The sequence below is a fragment of the Nesoenas mayeri genome (assembly GCF_963082525.1).
Source record: "Nesoenas mayeri genome assembly, chromosome: 10".
Classification (NCBI taxonomy): domain Eukaryota; kingdom Metazoa; phylum Chordata; class Aves; order Columbiformes; family Columbidae; genus Nesoenas; species Nesoenas mayeri.
Window position 1 is genome coordinate 21,093,116 of NC_137560.1, and position 20,710 is coordinate 21,113,825.

Genomic DNA, 20,710 nt, shown 5'->3' on the forward strand with positions numbered 1-20,710 from the left:
CAGTGCTCAACATACAATTAAAATTCATGCTAAGTGGAAATCATCAAATTAGTAGATGGCTTAAGTGTTTTCTAAGTCTACAGTAAATATAATCATAACTACTCCTAGACCTGGAAAGTATAAATTTCACCAATAAGCCGAAAAACCACACAGTTTTGCTGTTTATCCACTGTTTCAAGTGCTACAGTCTAGATACATCATGCCATAATTATTAGTGATCTAGAAAAAAACAGATCTTCAGCTGAAAGCAGATTCAGTGAGCAACTGTGAATTTTCAATTGCAGCCTATAAAGCCACGAGGTCAGACACCACAAAGTGTTGTACACATTGTTTATTGAGCTTCAAATTCCATGGTACATCATAGATTAAATAGTTAAAAACTGTTCATTTACTATCATACAATGTTCAGAAGAGTCTTTCAAAACATCTCTTTGGACAAAACTAAGCCAAGTTTAAGCACAGCTCTCCCAGAGAATGCTGGGGTGGAAGAAAGCTTCAGAGTACTGACTGTACACAACGCTACACAAAGCATGACAGCACACCGAGTCATCCTTCTCTGCTGCAACACATGCTGCAAAGAGAAATTCTATACAACGCTTATTACCATCACGGGTAGGCACCTGCTGTATTAGTGGGACAGATCCCTCTCAGACCCTGCTCCTCTAAGACCTCAATACTCCACAGGAGAGTACAGACATTTCTGGGTTGTGTTGTTTCACATTACAGAGCTGAGACCGGATTTGAGACTATTATTAACACTGAATATAAACAGTAAGAGCAAATTGACAAGGTCTTCCACTTAGGCTCTTCAACCCTGACCCCTAAGATGCCCACAGCTGAATTTTTCATCTTAAAGACATGGTATCACCTGACATCACACAACTATGCATGTCTTAGATTTCTTTGACGTTTTAGACTAGTTGAGGTGAGAGACAAGTGCTTGAACCACAGTGCTCAACACTGTATCCTATTTGTGCCATCTTGCTTCAAATTAATATACAATTAAGTAAAACAAAATGCATCAAAAAAGATAAATCAGTCAACTGTAAACTGCTGACAAGAATCATTCAATTACACATTTGTCCTCTATCTCAGGCATTTGTACAAAACAATGGAGCCAAGAAGCATTAGCTTTAATTTGTGCAATGTAAGAATTTCCTTCAGGAGGAGTTCAGCCATTGACCGGATGAAGAGATCTCCCAACCTTGCATGGCAGCCATCAGTCATAGCTCACCTCAAAATAAGGTTCCGAGCCAGAACGTCAAAAAAGCACCGTAGTGCTGAGTCCAAGCAAAGTCAGAATTTACAGTTCAAGATTTCCCTGCTGTATTACTGTTTCCATTTGCAACGCTACTTACTGAGGAAGCCTCACCAAGGCACCACTCCCAGCTGCACTACATGCAGTGGCACTGATGCGGAGGTTTATTTTGCTGCAAAGCAGCTGGATGTATTAGGGTTCCCACAGAACCAAGCGTGCACAACATGAAAACATGTAAAGCAGCAGGTTTAACCTCAGCAGCCCCTTTGACTGATGTCTTGTCCCGAAGCTTTTGTAATATCCATTGTAGTGAACACCTGTAAGACACCAAAACAACAGCTCATTTACTCTTGCTCTGTATTTTCATCCATGTCACTATTGCTCTCCTCTTGTAAAGTAACAACACTAGATTTCTCTGAACTGTTACAATGGAAAATAAGTTGGAGTGCACAATTAACACATTTTCTACTACACGTTAGTATCTTGTGGTTAGAAATTAAACAAATACTGAATATATCTCATGCAATACAATGTAGTATTCTTTCCCTGCATCTAAGTAAAAAAAAAAAGCAAGTTTTAAATGAAGTTGTCCCCTCCTTACCTCTCCACAAGTTGGATGGATACCAATTGTTTCATCAAGTAATTCTTTGGTGAGACCACATTTTATTGCAGCAGCAAAACCTTGGGTAACTTCACCAGCATTAGGTCCAAGAACATGAAATCCTATCACGCGATTCTTTAAGACAGGTGAGAAAAAGCAGGAATTGGTACTAGGTAAAGTTTACCAAAAGCTCTAGTATGTAACTCCCACTACGCTACAAATTTTATGTTATACAAGCAAGTCAATAGCAGAGTCTTTAAAAAAAACAAACTACTCCAAAGACAGCAGTGTGATTTGTTTCAATTTGTTTCATTAATTGGCTTACCAAGAGGAGTAAAAGAACATTTTAAAACATTTTTGCAGGATGTTCCCATACTTTCAGATGTCCTAGGCCAAGTCTGGCCGTCATTTGCAAGATAGCATACAAATTCCTCATAATAACAGTGATTTAAATCCCTGTTTACCTTACATTCTTCCCCAGCATCCCAGAAAAAAAATCACTTTCACACAGAAATCTAAATAAAGTCCCTCCTTCCACTGTGTGTGTTGTTTGTTTTCTTTTCCTACCCAGTAAGGCTCCAATAAAAGCAGAACTTTGAGCCTTTCCGTAGTCTTTGAGAAAGCTTAGGTGGGCCAGTAAGGAAAAGAGTAAGCTTGCTTCCTTCTCTTAGCTTAACACTGTTTCATCATAACATTGCTTCTCTCTGAAGTAATTTTAAGCACCAAAAATCTTTCTTTGTTTGTCTCTTCTCCCAGATGGTTTTGGGGAAGAATACTGGACAACATTTGCATTGATTTTTACTGATGACTAAAAATTCTCATTACTGAATTTTCTAGGACCGACCACATGTTTTCCAAGTTTCTACTAAACACGGAAAACTCTGCACTCTGCAAAGGGCAAAAACAAGGTCCAAAAACCTAAAGCAAGACAACAGATAGTACAGCTACTCAAAATCCACCTGGAAGAAAAACCTCAAATTGCTTCACAAATCTGTCCTTAAATTTGAACTCAGGATGATGTTTCGTAATGTATAAAGGTACCACTTGCTCAAACAGCTGTTACATCAAAACAAAACAGTCAGCTCTCTCCAAATTCATTAGACTTCTTAAAACAACTACTTCTGTTCACAGAACAGGTAAAGCTGGCCACAGGCAGGCCAAATAAAAGATACTAGTCTTTTGGCTGGTCTAAAAAGAAATTCCGAGAATAAACCCAGCATATCCATTCCAGCTTGCTACTTACATTGTCACGTTTATTGCAGATAATCTTTGCATAACAAGTATTGTTATCTCTGCCTGGTACTGTCCATTCAAGTGGCCAGAACAAACTGTGATAAACCTGGGAGGATGACAAGAAAAAAAAGCATCAGAATTTGACTGAATCAGACACAATTCAAATCTCAATGTCTTTACAAATAGGTGGTTTGACCTTTAAGTCACTAGATTTTTGTAACATACACTCAACAAGACAGTGACTTTTGCTCTCCCCAGCCCAAGCAATCCATCCTCCAAAAGTCAGTAAAGGATGACTTGACTCAAATCCTTGATTAAAACAGCAACAACTATAAGAAACAGCCTTTAAGATCATACTTTCAGGAAGAGATGTGCTTCAGTAGTACAAATCTGATTGCTATTTTTCATTTAAACCTACTCTGCAAAACATTTAACTGCAGAAGCTAAATGCCCAGTGTGTGTGAAAGATGCAGGGAGTTAAACACAAGGCATGCAAACAGCTTTAATGAAACCCTTTAGAGAAGTGCAGAAGCCAGAAATAACCATAAAAGAGGGAAGTGATGCCCGACACTCCTATAGCCGCAAGAAAAGGTCAGGAGGAAATTCATTCTGAATTCAAGTACAGTGAATAAGCAGAAAATAGACAGTTCACCACAGGAGTTTGATATACTTCAGTAATGAGTCTTTTAATCCATGACAACAAACACCTATAGTTCTGCAACCCGCGTTTGGCCTCCTGAAGATTTCTGGGAGTCCAATACCTTGTTAACCAGATGACAGCACTTCCACGATCAAAGACCTGCCCAGTTAACCTTGTAATGTCGTTTTAACGCTATGCTTTGAGTGCAAAGTGGCAAGGCCAAGAAAAAACAACATTTTCAAGCTACAAGTTGAACAAGTCTTGAGTGCTCTCACCTCCAGATTTTGCTTTCCATATTCTTCTATGGCTTTTTCTTCAGGTAACCCACAGCAGCCATACTCTAAAGGAGTAAACACTGTCGTTGGTACATTGATATAGTCACACTAAAAATAAAAACCAAAATTTATATTTAGACTATGCAACTTCTATACAGTATATAACACGAAAAGCTGTATAAGCACATTTTTTTTTTTAACAAAACATTTGCAGTGCCCACAGTCAAGTGGACAAATCAATTCGTGCTATTGCGATTTTGAGGCAAAAAACAGAAATAAGTTGAAATTGTGTTCTTATAGCTTTACCTTTGTGGAACTACCACCATAAAGCCTGCGGGCTAGTAGCTTCCCTGCTTGAATAGCAACTGGAGTAAGTTCGAGCTTTCCTTCCAATATATCCCCAATAGCATAAACATAAGGCACATTGGTTTGCTCTTCATCGTTTACAGGTACTTTCCCATTCCTTTCAAACAAACAGAAAATAGAGAAGAGAGTTCAGTACGATAACCTTCCTCAGAGCTCAGCAAAAAACAGAGGGGAGAATTTCTGCTAGAAAGATGTAATTCTAACTACAGAGCACATTTTATTAAATATGCTTATGCCTTTTCTACTTCACCTGCAAGCTCTTCAGAGCAAACTCTGACTTGTGGCTGAAGTTGTTATTCAGTGGGCCAGATTTGACCTGAGCAACAGTACGTGTTTGATCACAATGAAGTTACTCAGACATCTTTAGACTTACGACCTTTTATTTTACTATTATACAGCTTGCAACGTACATTTTCCCTTATGGGGAAAAAGAGCTGCAATATCATTCACACGTTTAAGTAAGTTGGCTTAGTAAGTTATTAGAAAAATTAAAATCAGGTTGCAGTAGCTTTCTTTTGAACAACATAATCCTGCCTTTTCCTTTGCACCAGTTCTGCACTGACACCAGGGAGAAACAAGAACAAGTTAAATGTGTAAGAAGTGAGTAGTTTGCTGCCTCTTTAAATCCCTAGATTAACTTGCCACAGGAGCTGAATAAAACATTTAATTTAACAATATTAAACTGCAGTTTCTAAGCAAATGAGGTGAATATATGAAATCTATTCCTTAAGCACAGTGGCCAACATGTAGGTATAATTCAGAACAGTTCTTTTATGAAATACATATTAAAGTTAATGGACAACTTTAAAACCTATTCTGTCCTGGATTTGAGTAAAGGTTCACATAATTGCCAGTTATGAAAGTTATTATTTAAAAAAAAAAAAAGGAACAGTATCATTAGGTACTGTTAAAGAGGTTAAAAAATATCATCACATTCCATGGTCTAAGGGAGTTGAGCAATACTCACTTCTCATTGATTTTGACACCAATTGTATCTAAGCCAATATTTCTGGTACATGCATCACGACCAACAGCTATCAAAACCTAAAAAAATCCAAAATTAAATGCAATAATTTTATGTGAGGAAAGTATAAGCAGCGTAACACTTCCTTTGGTCTTTTTTTCTGAAAAAATGGTGAAGCATGCAACTGAAGTGACTTTTTTTTGAAAGAGCCACCAACAGTTCAGGCTCCTTCATGTGCAACTTATTTCAGAGATGCAACAAACAGCAAAATACTAATATCAGAACAAAAATCAAAGCAAAACCACTGTTCACATGAACTAAATTCCAGGCATGTAAAGTTTCACCCATTCTGCTGACAGGGCTCAACTGAACATGAATATTGAATTTTCATGTATTTTTTTCTGCCAGTAATTTATGGCAACAAATTTTCAAGCAAGACTTCCCTTTACCTTTTTCCTGAATAACTTTTAAAGTATTTTAATACATTTCCATGTGCTGCTATATTCAATTATTTCAAATCAAGAAATGCTTACAGTGTTATATTCTTCTTCATGGATTTCTGGTCCCTCGGTAGACTTTGCTGTCACTTTGAGTCTTCCTGGCATGCCTTCCTCCAGCTGTTCAACCTGCATACATATTTAAATGCTTAGAAAAACCTTAAGAAGCAGAGATCGCTTACACAGTCACTTCAAACCTGGATCTACTCATCTATCATTCAGCAGTAAAAAAAACCCACACCAAAAAACAAAGCTTAATCTCATTAAACATTTGTTCTTGTACAGACCCCAAAGCCTTCCCAGAGAGCACGTACATTCTGCATGTGCTGTTTAAAGTAATTTTGCAAGGAGAGAAGAAACAAAGAAAGGACTTGCCTGAACAGGTACAAACTTCTTGATGAACTTTACACCGTGTGTTTCCATGTGAGCACCTACTTTTTCTGCCATTTCTTGGTCAAAGCCCCGAAGGAGGATGGAACGCACCATCACTGTGACATCTAGACCCAGACCAGCGAGAAATCCGGCACACTCTAGAGCCACGTAGGAAGCACCCACAACCAGAGTTTTGCCAGGGCAGTAAGGCAGGGAGAAGAGGTCATCACTAAAAGGAAAGAAGTGTAAGTTACAAGGTTCTTTCAACACAAGTTTGTTACACTACAGCAGATAAAAGTCAGCCTATTACACCTTTTCATCTCACCTTGTAATGCAGTATTCTTTATCTCCAGGGATACCCAGATATCTAGGCCTCTCTCCTGTTGCCAGGACAAAAGTCTCTGCTGTGTGATAGGTTACTTGTCCTTTCCTGTTAGTTGCCTGTTTATATAAACACAGTTAAAAAAGTCTTTATCATAAGTACATGTTTTAAGGTGAACTTTTAAAAGTTACGTAGCGCTCCCCTTAAATACGTTGGATATATTTAAGAATCAAGAACAAGCAGTTTCAAACAAGAACTAATGCATTCAGAGAAGTCATATGGGTCACTGAAGAATAAAAAGTTTAAACCACAAACTACCAGGCTTTTCTCACATTAGTTAGAGCACTTAAAAACATTTATTCTTTGAATCCTGCTCATTTCAACAACTCGTTTAGATTGGATCGTTCAACTTTCAAACTGTAAAAAGCCACAACAAATTAAGGCTCCTTTGCCTTCCACTTCCAGTAAGTGGCAAACACAATGCTAGTGACAAAATAACATCAAGTGGTTCTTAGACTAATGTAGAAATTAAAACCAAAAAGTATCTACATGATTTCAGAGAGCCTCAGACCCATCCTTAAATGAATTCAAACTAATTTGACATCTAGAGCACCTTGGTCTTGGGTAATTTCATTTTGCCCATGTGTCTCTCTCAAAATCCAGCCTTTATTCTTGCTCTTTAGTTATTTCCCAACACAGAAGAAGGGAAACTTCCTTCTGATAGTCATCAAGTAATCCAGGGCTCTCAAGAGGTCATCTCGTCCAACCTCCTGCTCAAAGTTTCTGTTATACTTCATTTATAGACTAAGGACACTTAAGTGGCTGACCTGCATACCTGGACACTAGAATAGCTGGTAGATGAGGCAAGTTGAGTGTACTACTTTTGTTTCAGTGTGAGTTTCTTGAAACACATGTAGTTCAGCCTTCATAAACTGATATTGAAAACAGACAACTACACCCACCGAACCAAACAGTTGTGTGAATATGCAGTTCTTCTAAGTTAACCCTGCTGCAATATGATAATTTAAAGCAAGACTAGCAGCACATGTTTCGTCTTGCAAAACTGACAGTTTAATTCTTATGCTGATACAGCATAAGGTTCTAGCAGTGCTGTTACGCAAGTGCTTAATCTGAATTTAATTTCAATGCTTTTTATGCTTCAGTATGAAGATTTTCCAAGCAGCAAAATCGTACAGCTGAAGCTTTTCTTTTTGTCTCCCCCTCATGACTCAGACTGCTGACCTCAGTCATGAAGTTACCAACTGAGATCACCTTACTCTATCCAAGCAAGACTTAAGTTTACAGATATCCACATTAGTCTTACATAACAATTACTAAGGCTGCAAACACTGTGGCATGTACTAAAGTACAATTATAATCTCAACGAATAACTTATTTCACAAATGAGTTCTTAATTTCAGTTGACTGAATTTGGCAATGTCAAGATGAAGCCCTTTCCTTGTGGGATTTTAAGAGGTCATTTTAGAACATGAGTTTTCCCCCCCCAACAAAATGTTTTAAACACAGCACATACCTTAATTTTGTGTGGTTCAATGAATTCTCCATAAGAATTGAGGTATGTCACAGACTTCTCTCTTAAAGACACTCGATATCCCCAGTTTAAAGAACCAATGTAGTTTTGAATCGCCTCTACCATGACCTCCCAGTTGTGTTTAACTGAAACAAGACATTATTTTAATAATTAAGGAAATCAAAATGCAATGAACCCTTAAAGAAAAATTAAAGCCTTATTCATTGCATATCATGCTAAGAAAACATCATTATCATCAGTAGTGAGGATACATATTAATCTTTACCTAACTTGTTACTATATGAAGATCTTTCATTTAATTCAGATGATATAGGGAACAAAACACAATTAGCTTTCAATCCTAAGGGTTTCTGTGACTCAAAAGAGGAGGACGCCTTCTGATTCACCCAAGAAAACGACTGACCTCTCCCTCTAGTTTACTATGTCCGAAGTATCAGAACGATCTTAAGCTCAGTCTCATCTGTACAACGTTTTGGTCTGTGGTCTCACTAACCTTGTTCTTCATACTGCCACCCGTATTTCCTCGAGTCTTGGAGCGCCTGACCCAGAAGTGCTGCTTGATGCATTAGCTTCTTAGGAATGCAACCTACATTTACACATGTGCCACCAAGGCCTAAGATGGAAAGAACCATGTTATTACCTGTGTGAGGCATGCATAGCCACATAGTCACACTGTCCTAGAGGTAGCCTAGATCATTCGTCCATGAAAGAGAAGTAGAAGAACTAAAAGTCCCTCCAAAAAACCCCAACACATGAGAATGCAAACACACACACACATACACATATTACCCGGACATGATTTAAGAGTGAACAGAACTAGAATAACATTTGACAAATAACTGAGAGTTAGCAATGCACAGAAATAACTGTCCAGAAAAGCCAAGAAAAACAACTCCTTTGTTATCCCATGTCCTAGAATTATGGGAATTCAGCCACAATTTCTAAGAACACAAATCCATAGTATCTAACAACTCAATATGTATCTCAACAACTCAAACATCATAAAATACAAGTTAACAGAACTTACCCCATGAGGTTCCAAGAGGCGTTGGAACAACGTAATCTAACACCATTACTTTCTTTCCCAAGGTAGCAGCTTCCTATAAAATACAGAGAGATGAGTCAGCATTACTGAGCATTTGCCTGACCAAGAAAGCCTGTGTGCTCATTTACGCTCACAATATACAATATGCTATATGAGAAGGGTGAGTACTATGTCATCTTCTCCTGCCTCTCTTGTATGTATCTAGTGAAAGTTGCATGCTTAACTATCATTGTACAGCAATTGCCAAGGCTGTCAAGAATAACATTATCATGACCAAACCATAAACTGATGGTTAGGATACCTGGCTGAGAGGTGTGAAGTGTGGGTTCAAATCCCTCAGGTATTACAGAAAATTGAATCTGCATCTTAGGTCCTGAGGCACTGTGAAAAACAGCTATTTGTGTAACAGGTACACAAGCTCTACCACCATTTCTAAAAAAGACACTAGAAAGAGAACTAAAAAGTGAGTCCATTCCTTGAGACAACAGCTGAAAGCACTTCATTTTAGATGACTTGTGATCCTGAATCTTCCACAGCCAGAAGTACTTCAAGAGTAGCTTTTAGGTTTTCCAGATTACTGTTTGGAAGTGTTAAAGTGCCTGCCTACTACATATGAGAAGAGATACTTAAACTTTTGGTTCTGCCCTCAGCCAGGAACCGAAAACCTATTATTAGGATCAAGACCTGAATGGGCATTGGCTAGAAACTAATGCACACAAACCATGATCTCTTGAGTGAGCACATTACTAGACCACTACTGAGTCATTAATTAACAAGTTGAACAGCAATAATCATCAAAATATAGACTGATTTATACTATTGTGGTTAATACAGACACTAATTTTTAAGAAGTTTCACGTACAACCTGTTCTTTAATGCAATTTTCACGTCATACCTTGGAACATGCAAGTCCACCTGAGCCACCACCAATAATAATGAGATCATAATCATAGGGTTCTACATCTTTGCTGTCCCCAAGAAGTTTCTGCAGTGATCCATCCTGATAAGCCTATTAAAAGAAAAAAAAATCGAATTATCATACACATTTCTGAGCAAACAAAAACAGAATGATGTTGCCTTTTTTGACCTAGATCACCCAGTCTACCAGGTCACACAAAATTTAATTATGAGCAAACAGCAAATTTACTCAGTAGTCTTGTCTACTTTCAGCCGATTTTTAAAGAAAAGTTACCTTGTAAGTTGCATCACAGCCACCTACATGTATTCCATTCACAAATACATTAGGCACTGTCCTCTGATTAGTTAGCTCTGCTAAGACTTGCTGAATACTGGGTCCATCATCTAAGAACAAAACAAACAGTTATGTTACAGAACAATTTTCAAGGGAGATTTAAAACAACCTGAAGTATTTAAGGTTTGGACTGTAATATACTGTAGGCTTGCCAAGAAAATTGTAAGCATCTCATTTATAGACTTCCTGAACATAAGCCTTCAAAATCTACTTCTCAAAAGAGCACACTTAAATCCAGAGGATAAATTGGTGCTTCACACTATAATTCTACAGGACAGAGTGAAGTTGAAGACAGTTTAGTCTCTGTGTTTCCTGAATTCTTATCAGTCTCTTCCTGAGTGTCACATGGTACTACTACTACTACAAAAAAAATCTTTGCAGGTATCACACGAGATCAGACAGACTTGTTTTGGAGTATGTAAGTGCACAGTCATCTGAATCACATTGGCTCAATTTGAATCTCACAGTTGTTGAGCAGTAAATGTGGGTATGAGAATTTATGGTAGTCATTTTGACTTAAATCTTTTTACTCCAATAACATACATATTTAGTATCAATAATCAGAGCAATTGTAAGGGAAATACTTTCTTTATTAGGACTAATTCCAGAAAAAAATGCCTGTGCATTGTACTTAGCATATCTTGGGCTATAATGAGGTCACAGTATAACAACTTTTTTATAAAAGTAAAAATAAGAAGAGATGCTTTGGACCAATACATAAGCACATTTTTCCAAGCACTGCTTAAGCACCAATACTTCAAAAAAGCGTTTGTAACGAAGTTTTGTACAGAAAATAATTGATAATATAGAATCAGTAGTTTATCAACAGTGCAATTAAGAGGTTAATAATAATTATGGTAGGAACTACTTGTTCTTAAAACTTCATTAAAAACTATATGCATCATGTACATACACACATAAGGCACTAGACAAGCATTAAAACTAAAGCAGGTAGGGCTTTATAAAAATAAAAGCCTTAAACTAGCAATAGTCAAGGTACTGGAATTTACCCTTCCAGTGACTCAGCAACTTTCCCTAAGAAGGTCACCCACATACCAAGTCAAACATTAACAATTCATTTAAAGCCACAAAATAACCTGAGGTGGTAGAAAAAACACCATGTTTTTTCCCCAAAAGACAGAGCTCCTCAGAGAGAAATCAGATCTCACATCCTCTACCAGTTGATGATTTGTACAGAAAGAGTAAAAACCTTCAGTTATATTAAAAACACATCCTGTATTAAAATCCACATTGAAGCCTAATTTCTTTTATCTCTGAATATATTAAAATTGATTTTAATTGTGTTTATATCCTCCAGTTAGCTCAAGACAGCTTGAAGAGTCATGCATGGTTGCCCATTTTTAGTTACATTAAGCAGCATGTGATAGATTTTCTCTTTTTCTACTTACCAGTTACATCAAGTTCCAAAGCATAGTACTCCACACGCATGGAACGGAAGAGTTCTTTCACCTACAACAGAAACGGACACAATGCCAGTGCAAAGCTTTCACAAGATCTGACATACAGCTCAGGGGAAAACTTGTTTGTTGGACAAACAGAGGTAACTTTTAAGTCTAAGTTATTACACTTTGAGGGTCTAGCTCTACATGCCTTTGGTAAAGTTTGGCACTAGTTGTATGTTTTGTATGTTCCTCACTTAAAACCAGGCTATTTAACAGCATTCAGATTAAGCATTCCACACCATAGCTGCCTTCCAGTACAAATTTCATCTTCTTAAGTTTCTATATACAGTTTGCTTAGCTGCAGATTTCTCCATCCCCAACAGATACCAAAAGCAATGAGAGTAACTGTCATATGGAAAAACATTGAGAACATAAAGTTGCAGCCAGATTCCTTGACAGTACTAAAAAAAGAAACAGAAAAAGAATAAAGAATAATATGCAAAACAAATGCAAAAAAAAAAAAAAAGGCATTATAAAAAGCTGCAGAAAGGGTAATACTGTCCACATGTCCTCAGCAGTACAACAGCTCATGCCTACCAGTCCTGCCTTCACTTTTGGTTGCTGTGCTTCAGAAAAGTTTTAGAACAAGCAGACAGTTACTATAAGGAGTCAATGAGTTGGGTTGAACATAAAGATGGGGAAAAAATAACTTTAAATAAGTAATTGACTACCTCAAGGAAAAAGAGAAGTGGTGGATGGAATAAGAACTAACACTCTTGAACTGCAACAAGAGATTGAGATGAGACTTCAGGAAAATCTTTTCCTAATAACGGGACACTGGAAGAGGCAGACGACAATCTTCATCAGTGAACGGCTTCCAAGTACATGTCAAAAGTACCTGAACTACAACTTCTCCTACTCTGAGCCAGTGGACAAGACTAAATGATCTCTTGCCTTTTTTTTTTTTTCCCAGCTCTAATTTTTGGTTTGCTGTTTAACAACATCTGCCTCAGCCTCCAGGATCAGGTAGGAGTGGTTCTAACTTGTTTGCCATTGTTTTACTAAATCAGTCATATCTTGCTTGTGAAATATTGAGAGTGTTAATGCCAGAATGTAAGTTACTTTTTATAACCTTTTAAATTGTTATTCTTCTCCATTAAGCAAGGAGAAGCATTCTAAAGATGCTTGGTCATTAAAAGGCTGCTCTTCTCCCATGTTGCCATGAATAAACTCAGGTACAGCATCACTACAACACATCCTAGAAATAGCTTTTATGCATTCAGAAGTCAGCAATAAATTGAAATGGGAAAAACAAATAAAATATCATCCTCCCCACCCCCAACAAAAAACCCTCTATATACAAGCCTAGTCTTAAAAAGAGAAGAAAAAAATAAAAGCCAACAAAACATCCTAAAAGATAACACAGTGGAGATCTCCCCAGCCTGGACGGTGTTCTAACAGTTGTTCTGGATGGACTGAGTGTACCATTACCAGATTCAGATCCAGGTAGCATTTTAGAACTAAGATTTTTTTACATTAACACCTATTTGTAAAACTGGCAGTTAAAAAAATTGTGAACTGTCTTTCCAGCTGGACAATGACACATCTCATGGCACAGGAGGTAGTACAATATCTGGCGGTATTTACTTCTTTGAAATAGAATTTGCAGACTTAACCATGCAAATACATATTGCAAGGCAACAGGTAAAATAGCTGCTTTTAAACATAACTGTCTTGATGTGAAAACAGCTCTAGCAAGAAGCACTAGATGTCTGTGAGGAGTCCACTGAACAATGAAGCACACTAAGTTGCTGCTCATTCAGAGGAAATCTTTTACAACCAGCTTTCTGGTAAACCTCAAATTTATTGACAGCACTAAGAGTAAGCTGAGTCACATCTAATAAGCCTGAAGATGTCAAACACGTGATGAATAAAATGTTTTGAATGTTGCTGTGATCCATGCTGTTACTGTGCCAAAGGCTGAGTATTCCAATGCTTTCTACTGGAGTTCCAGCTTTATGCAGACAAACAAAGCTTTTGTATTCTGTACCAACTACATGGCAAGTTTCTTACCACATCATATGTCAACCCGTAATATACAAAAATAAGCTCTGCTTGTATAACTGATTACATTAGTCCTGCAATTATAATTTAAGTTGTAAGGGACATTTGGAGGTCATCTGATCCAGCTCCCTACTCAAAGTAGAGCCAAGTATGATGTTTGATCAATTTGCTCAAAACACCGTCCACTCCAGTTCTACATTTCTACAGGATGCAGATACCATCACCTCTCCAGGCTGCTCCAATGTTTGACCATCCTCACAGTAAAGAATTTCTATTTTATCTCATTGGAGTATCTCCCATTGCAACTCATATTTATCGGCCCTTGTCCTTTTAGTCTGCAGCTCTTAGAAGTGTCTGGTTGTCTCTCCACTTGGTAGCTGAATCACACTCCAGAAAGCACAGATTTAAGACAACACCTTTAAGCAACCTTTATTCTCTATTGAAGATATGTGACAGAGAAAAAAAAAAAAACCCACAGACAAATGTCAGCATCCAAATTAGAAGTAGCTATTGCACTTTTTACTTATGAATAGATCATGCTTGGATATCGCTAATGAACGAGAAAGAAACAAAGAAAGAAAGAAAAGTAACAAGTGTATGGTTGGTTACGAAACCTCTGATATAGGCAAGAGATAACAGATCATCTCAGTTTGGAAAAGAAAATTATTAGGAGGAGTAGAAATGTAACACACACTAATCATGAGTAATATCTAGATAAGATGAACAGGAAATGAATTCTGAGAAATACTCACTGGAACAAACAGCAACAACTGCATTTACCAGACAACGATTTCAAAACAAAAAGGAAGTAAATCTCCATACAATACATAAACCAGAAAAGCCAAAATTAAAAGGAGATCAAAACTGCTACTAGACCAACTAAAGAAAGATCCATGAAATACTCTTAACTCAGTAAAACTAATACAAACTCAGGTCAAGAAATTCCTGAGCCACACAGTGCTGGAAACTCCAGCAGCATACTGGGAAATTTCCTTCCTTATACCCCGATCCTAAAAATGTGATTTCTCCAACAAGTGTCTGGGACAGGATATGAGGTTCCATAGTCACAGATACAGCCATTTATTTCAATGGCCTCATTTACCTACTAAACCCTTCCAGTTTTCACAAAAAGAGATAATAGAAAAGTCTATAACTAAGCAGTCAATAATTTATCTGAAACTGAGAAACTGGTCTAACACTTTAGAAAACTCTTCCTGGAGATGCTTTCTTGTCATTAGGGTAGCTAATAAGCTTCATACAGTACAGTTAAGTAAAAATGGTGTATCCCATGCCTGCTGTTTCACATATAAGCAAATATTCTGTAACAGTTACAGCTGAATTGACCAGAAGCCCCCATGAATACAGAAAGTAGTTTCTAATATTAATAGCATAGCATATAACTAGAGTAACTGGCAACTTCTATACAGTCCAGTTGTTGCTTTTAAAATAATTTCAACATATCACAATGTTCAGACTTGCCAATTTTCATGCTAAAAACCTATGAGTTTCTAATGCATTTCTATCTTTACTTAATATTAATCTTTTCAGGGTGGTAAGATATTAAAGAACAGTCAAGTTCAAATGACTTCCTTGTCTTGACTGAACACCACCCCCTCTCCACTACTGCCTTGCTAAAGCAATTGAACAATAAATTCCATTTGCAGAAAAAGAACTGCACAATTGCCTAGTCATGCTACTAGCTAAACTGAACAGAATCAGCTACTTAATTCATTTAGAGAATTTATTTGCAGTGCTTTTCTGAAGGAAAGCACAATCTATATTTTCTTCCAGCATGGCTACATCCATTTGAAATAAATTCTTCCCACCTCTCAAATTAGGTGCCTTCAGAACATAAGTGTTCTCTGCACTGATGCTAAACATCATCAGTTTTTCAATTAATCGTACCAAAATCACATTGCTAATAACCATCCACAGTAAAAGACAGGCACAGTGCACACTATTCATATCTGTCTGCCTTTAAGAACTCAAAACTACGTGATTACAAGCTAAGTACCCAAGCTGTAACTACACATTCAAATTATATCCACTTCATTAATTCTACAGACTAGACCAGCTAGCAAGAATGCTGCATTACCCATTGTTCTCCCGTTCCTTTCACTATTTTCTAAGCCTTTTGTAGGAGGGGGTTCTTAAGACACTGTTGCAGATATTTCGCTGTTTTATCACTCAATGTCTTACGTGTAGCTTCCTTCTCCAATCGTCCCTCTAAAATACCTTCTACATATTTATTTCATTTTATTACCTTTCCCTCCTGTTTCAAACAATAAAATAAACCAAGTACATCTGTCTACTTCAGCCATCAGCTCTTCCCACTCCCTGCCCCCCCAATCTTACCACCTGTTCCTTCATAAAGATTCATATAGGGTATTTCCACTCTCTCTCCTAGAAAGGGCCACGAGAGAAGGCCTTCCTACTCCAAATATCTATTCTTCCCCTTCCCAAGACAATGAACAGAATAAAATGGAGAAGCTCTGAACAAATGCAGGAAAGAACATTAACATGGAATTTAATTACTGGACTACTATTGAGTTTATTTTTCTCTTTAGCTCCTTGTGTTAGTCTAGCCCCACTGCAATACCAGAAACACATGAAGAAGAGGCTGCAAAGTTTAAAAAGTTACTGTGCCATTGTATGATCTCAAACACATTGGCCTGCATGCCATGCATATCAACACCTGAGCAATCATGATCACTAAAAGCACAAAGAGCAACACAGACAGGCCCAACTAAGTCTTATTTCTTGATGAGCAACACGAAGTCCTAAACAAAAGGATTTCTCCTCAACCAAAGATAACATTTTTGTGAACTGGACTAGACTTGAGCCAGACTCCAACCCTAGCATAACTTTCATTTGCTAAAACTTCCATTAAGTTGATAAGTAAGCAAATTTTAGAAGGATTTGAGCTTCCTATTACGATATACTATCTTGCTGCCAAAACATTCCTGAAGAGAAGTCACTGCCACTTTTGCCTGTCCTCTCATACATAGAAGCTTCCTTCCCCAAAACTTCAATTAAGTTGTGAGTGAGATGGGATATATTCATTTAAGTTGTCTACAACAGGCTCATATCTCTTCCCTCACAAGAGCTACTGGAACCAAACCAAATCTACACAAGGGAGTGCAGCTTTTGAGTGTTCTCCTGGTCGTCAATTCCATTGACAAACACCAGCACCTGACCTTAAAGTTCCAATTATGTTTTTCTATCAAGGTCACATCAAACACATTATGAGTTTTAACCGACATTTCATAACACGCTCTTTGTAGACATCCAAGAATCACAATGCCTATAAATGCCCAGATTCTGTATGAGCTATGACGACAGTATGTTGGTATCGTAAAATTCTAACGAAGATGCTATTTTTCTTTAATGCCTCTGGCTCACTCACTGATATTGACAGAAAACCAGGGCTAGTTATTTTTCTCTAAACATTACAATTAGTGTTGTTTCTTTTAAACACAGATTATGGTCAGCATTTAGAACTTACATTCTTGCTACAGTCAACCTTTTCTCTCAAATTTCAAAAACAGCTGAAAAATTAACTTATATTCCTCTCTGGGGAATACAACTTTGTCCAACTTGGACACATATACGGTGGTCAAAATTTCAGTAAGAAAGCAACACAGTCAGCACCCTGACCTGCAAATAGCAGAGACAAAAGCAGTTTAGCTGAGGAACAAGCACACTGTGTAGAATTTCACACACATTCATCTACCCCTTCACTCAGATGGCAAAGAACTGCTAAGGACACCTGTTAGGAGCTTTGCTTCACTTCAAGCCTGATAAGGGGTCTTTAAGGGGTGGCACTTGGTGCTCAACTTAATTGGTATGGATCACAGAATCATACAATGTCCTGAGTTGGAAGGGGCCCACAAGGATCATAGAGTTCAACTCCTGTCCCTGCACAGGACAACCCCACAGTTCACACCGAGTGTCTGAGGGCGTTGTCCGGTCTCTTCTTGAACACTGCCAGGCTTGGGGCTGTGACACCTCCCTGGGGAGCCTGTTCCAGTGTTCAGCACCCTCTGGGTGAAGAACCTTTTCCCCATGCCCAACCTCACCCTCCCCTGGCACATCCTCCTGCTATTCCCTCGGGTTCTATAGTTAGGTCACCAAAAAGAAGTGCTCAGCGCCTGCCCCTCCTTCTCCCCTTATGAGGAAGCTGTAGCCACCATGAGGTCTCCCCTCAGCCTCTTCTTTTCCAAGCTGAACAGACCCAGTGACTTTGACCGCCCCTCATACGGCTTTCCCCTCAATACTGAGGTAAAACTATACTGTCTAAATCCCAAGGGTGCCGTTCCAAGAAGCAGCATCCCCTCACCATTCGCTTTCCAACCCTCCTCTCCTCCCGCACTCCCCCGGCCGGGCCGCCCTGAGGGCAGATGTCTGTGGCCTCACATGGGGGCCGCGCCTGGCCTGCCTCCCCCCGCGCCGAGCCGGACCGCCGAGCCACCTCCCGCCCAGCCCTCGCCAGGGAGGCGTGAGGAGGGAAGCAGCTCCCAGAGCCCCGGTTCCGGAGGAGAGAACTCGCGGGGGGAGCGCGCCCAGGTGGCTCCCGCCGCCGCCTCACCTTATTGCAGTAAGGGCAGTAACTCTTGCTGAAGATCATGACGCGGTGGGAGGCGATGAGGGTCCGTACGCGGAGCTTCAGGCCGTCCCAGTCCGGGAGCGGGGTCTGGCCGGGCGGCGGCATGGCGGGACCGGCGGCTGAGGGAGCGACGCGCCACGACCGTCCCGCGCGTGCCCAACGGCAGCGGCGCGCGCCCAACGCCCGCACTGACCCTCAGCATCACCACACCCCTTCCGGAGCGGGGAAGGTGACAAGCCGGACCGAACTATCTGAGGGGAGAGGGGAGGGTGGCAAAATACCAAAAACCACTTCCCGCCCTTTCTTTCAGCCACACACACTATGATTAATTGTAAAGTATTAAAAGTCGGTTTATATCACGAGTAGAAGCTCCAATGTTTACCTAAAGGTGATGTCTAGACGGACGAACATGCATTTTCTTTAAGCCACCCCTCCTCTATGAGAGTTGTAGAATAACCCAAGAAGTGGCAGACGAGACTGCGCATGCGTAGGGGGCGTCGCGTTGCCCCGGCGGCGGGAGCGCTGTGGCAGCCATGGCCGGTGCCGGGCGGCTCCTGCTGCGGCCGCTCGTCCCGTGGCGCCTCCACAGCCCGGCGAGGGCATACAGCTCCGCTGGGGAGCGTCTGGAAGAGGCAGGCGGGACCTGGGGCTGCCTCAGGGGTTGTTGGCCTTTTCCCGCCTCACGGACTGTCTGGTCCTGAGGTGGCGGCGATCGCTCCGTGTCCGGGCGGGAACAAGGGGCCGCAGCGGGGGCGCCGGTTTTGTCCCCACTCGGTGCCCTATACATTAGGGCAAAGTCTAGGGAGAAAGCTTTTCCTTGTCTGCCTTCACCTGCTGCTTGGGTCTTATGCCTGAGGAAGAAAACAGGGGTTCGGGTGGAGCTTTTACAATAAAATGGATAATGGCTTGAGAACACATGAGCCAAGACAGCAGGAAGAAACTCGCTTTTCTTTCACATTACGAGGTTAAAGGAGATGCTGAAGCATCATTACGTGGTGCTTACATAAGCATGAAACTTATCACTACTCACATCTCTGATTAGATTATTCTCTTCCCAAGAAACATCGTCAGGACTGAAAGGTGGAGGGGGACGTTGTCTTGGCTTGAGGAGCAGAAAGAGCCTGGATCCGGACACACAGCAGGAGGAATCCTGCCCCATTACTCCCTGTTTTGGTGGGTTTTTGGCTGGGCAAGGACAAGCTGCCTGCCGAAGTCCCCAGAACCTGGTTATCTCCCTGCAGAGCAAGCCAAGTGTTTATGAACTGCAGCACCAGCTTTCTGTAAACAACCGTAAGGGATTGCCCTGGTTTAACTTCTGAGAACTTCACTAGGGTTGATCAATCAAACCCTGCAAGCTTCTGAGTGACACGGGACTTATTTTCCATAGCTGAGGAAAGCACAGAGGCAGTGATTTAGTAAAGTTCAATAGGAAGTTTGTAACAACTCAGGTAGGTCCAGTGCTCCCTCCCACGCCTGCCATAGATTAGCTCTACTGCTATTTACTAATGCTAAAAATAATCACATATAAAAGCTGTAATGTCACCAGTGATGAAAATGAGCCCGGTGGGAGACAATTGAATTAACTTGCTTAATTCCTTTTTGATCATATGTATCTGTGGTGTTTGCTGCCCAGTGAGCTTGAAAAAAATGTGTATTACTTTTATTTGAATGTTGGTGGTGAACAAGTTCTGGACTGAGAGCTCCTACACTCCCCACAGAGTAAAACAGATGGAAGTTTTACAGCGTCTTATTTCAGTGTCAGCATGCAGGAAAGCGGACACAATACCTGCGCCTGCTAAGGCCTGACATAACATGCTGAGGCCAGAACTATCCACTGTTCTTTGTTCGTAGTCCAGCCAAAACTGCTTGTTTGGTTCCTAGCTTTGGCTAATTGTTCTCCCTCCTTCTGAGACTCCTTTTACCTGATGAGAAACATCATTACCCTTAGTAATCTTACAGGAATTAATATCATAAGCTCAAGAGTTTGTGTCCCTTTCTGAAGGTTTGTGGGCTTTCATAGTGAAGCTGGCATCCATCAGCTCCAGAAAAGTCAAATAATCTAATAAATATTCAAAATATCTTTTTTCCGTTGAGACTAGAGCTCTTTGGTCAACCATTCCACTCACCAGGAGACTATGTTGAAGCATCTGAAACAGCAGAAGGGTAGTAAACATTTTGGAATGAAGTGGTTTGCAAGAAGAGATTTCAAGGAAGGGACAAGTGGGTTGTGGAAAGAACCAAGAAACTGTTTTAAACACAG

The 20,710-nt window shown here is 39.8% G+C and overlaps 1 protein-coding gene across 1 annotated transcript; it reads right to left on the reverse strand.

The window, feature by feature from the left end:
* Positions 1-406: 406 nt before the first annotated feature.
* Positions 407-18,632, reverse strand: TXNRD3 (thioredoxin reductase 3). Its single transcript, XM_080350809.1, has 16 exons — positions 18,433-18,632; positions 11,787-11,847; positions 10,318-10,427; positions 10,021-10,134; positions 9,108-9,180; positions 8,574-8,693; positions 8,063-8,205; positions 6,532-6,647; positions 6,210-6,435; positions 5,871-5,963; positions 5,341-5,417; positions 4,314-4,470; positions 4,008-4,115; positions 3,103-3,198; positions 1,860-1,994; positions 407-1,575 (listed from the first exon to the last, which is right to left on the reverse strand). Exons 1-16 carry the CDS (start codon positions 18,553-18,555, stop codon positions 1,513-1,515), a joined length of 1,815 nt encoding a protein of 604 aa, XP_080206935.1. The 5' UTR covers positions 18,556-18,632; the 3' UTR covers positions 407-1,512.
* Positions 18,633-20,710: the final 2,078 nt, after the last annotated feature.

Excerpts from the sequence above, each read along its gene's own strand:
- TXNRD3 (XM_080350809.1), bottom strand. The coding sequence starts at position 18,555 with ATGCCGCCGCCCGGCCAGACCCCGCTCCCGGACTGGGACGGCCTGAAG. Across the intron at positions 10,135-10,317 it reads GCTGTGATGCAACTTACAAG|GCTTATCAGGATGGATCACT; the intron begins GTAACTTTTCTT and ends TTCTTTTAATAG. Across the intron at positions 5,418-5,870 it reads ATGAAGAAGAATATAACACT|GTTTTGATAGCTGTTGGTCG; the intron begins GTAAGCATTTCT and ends GGATTTTTTTAG.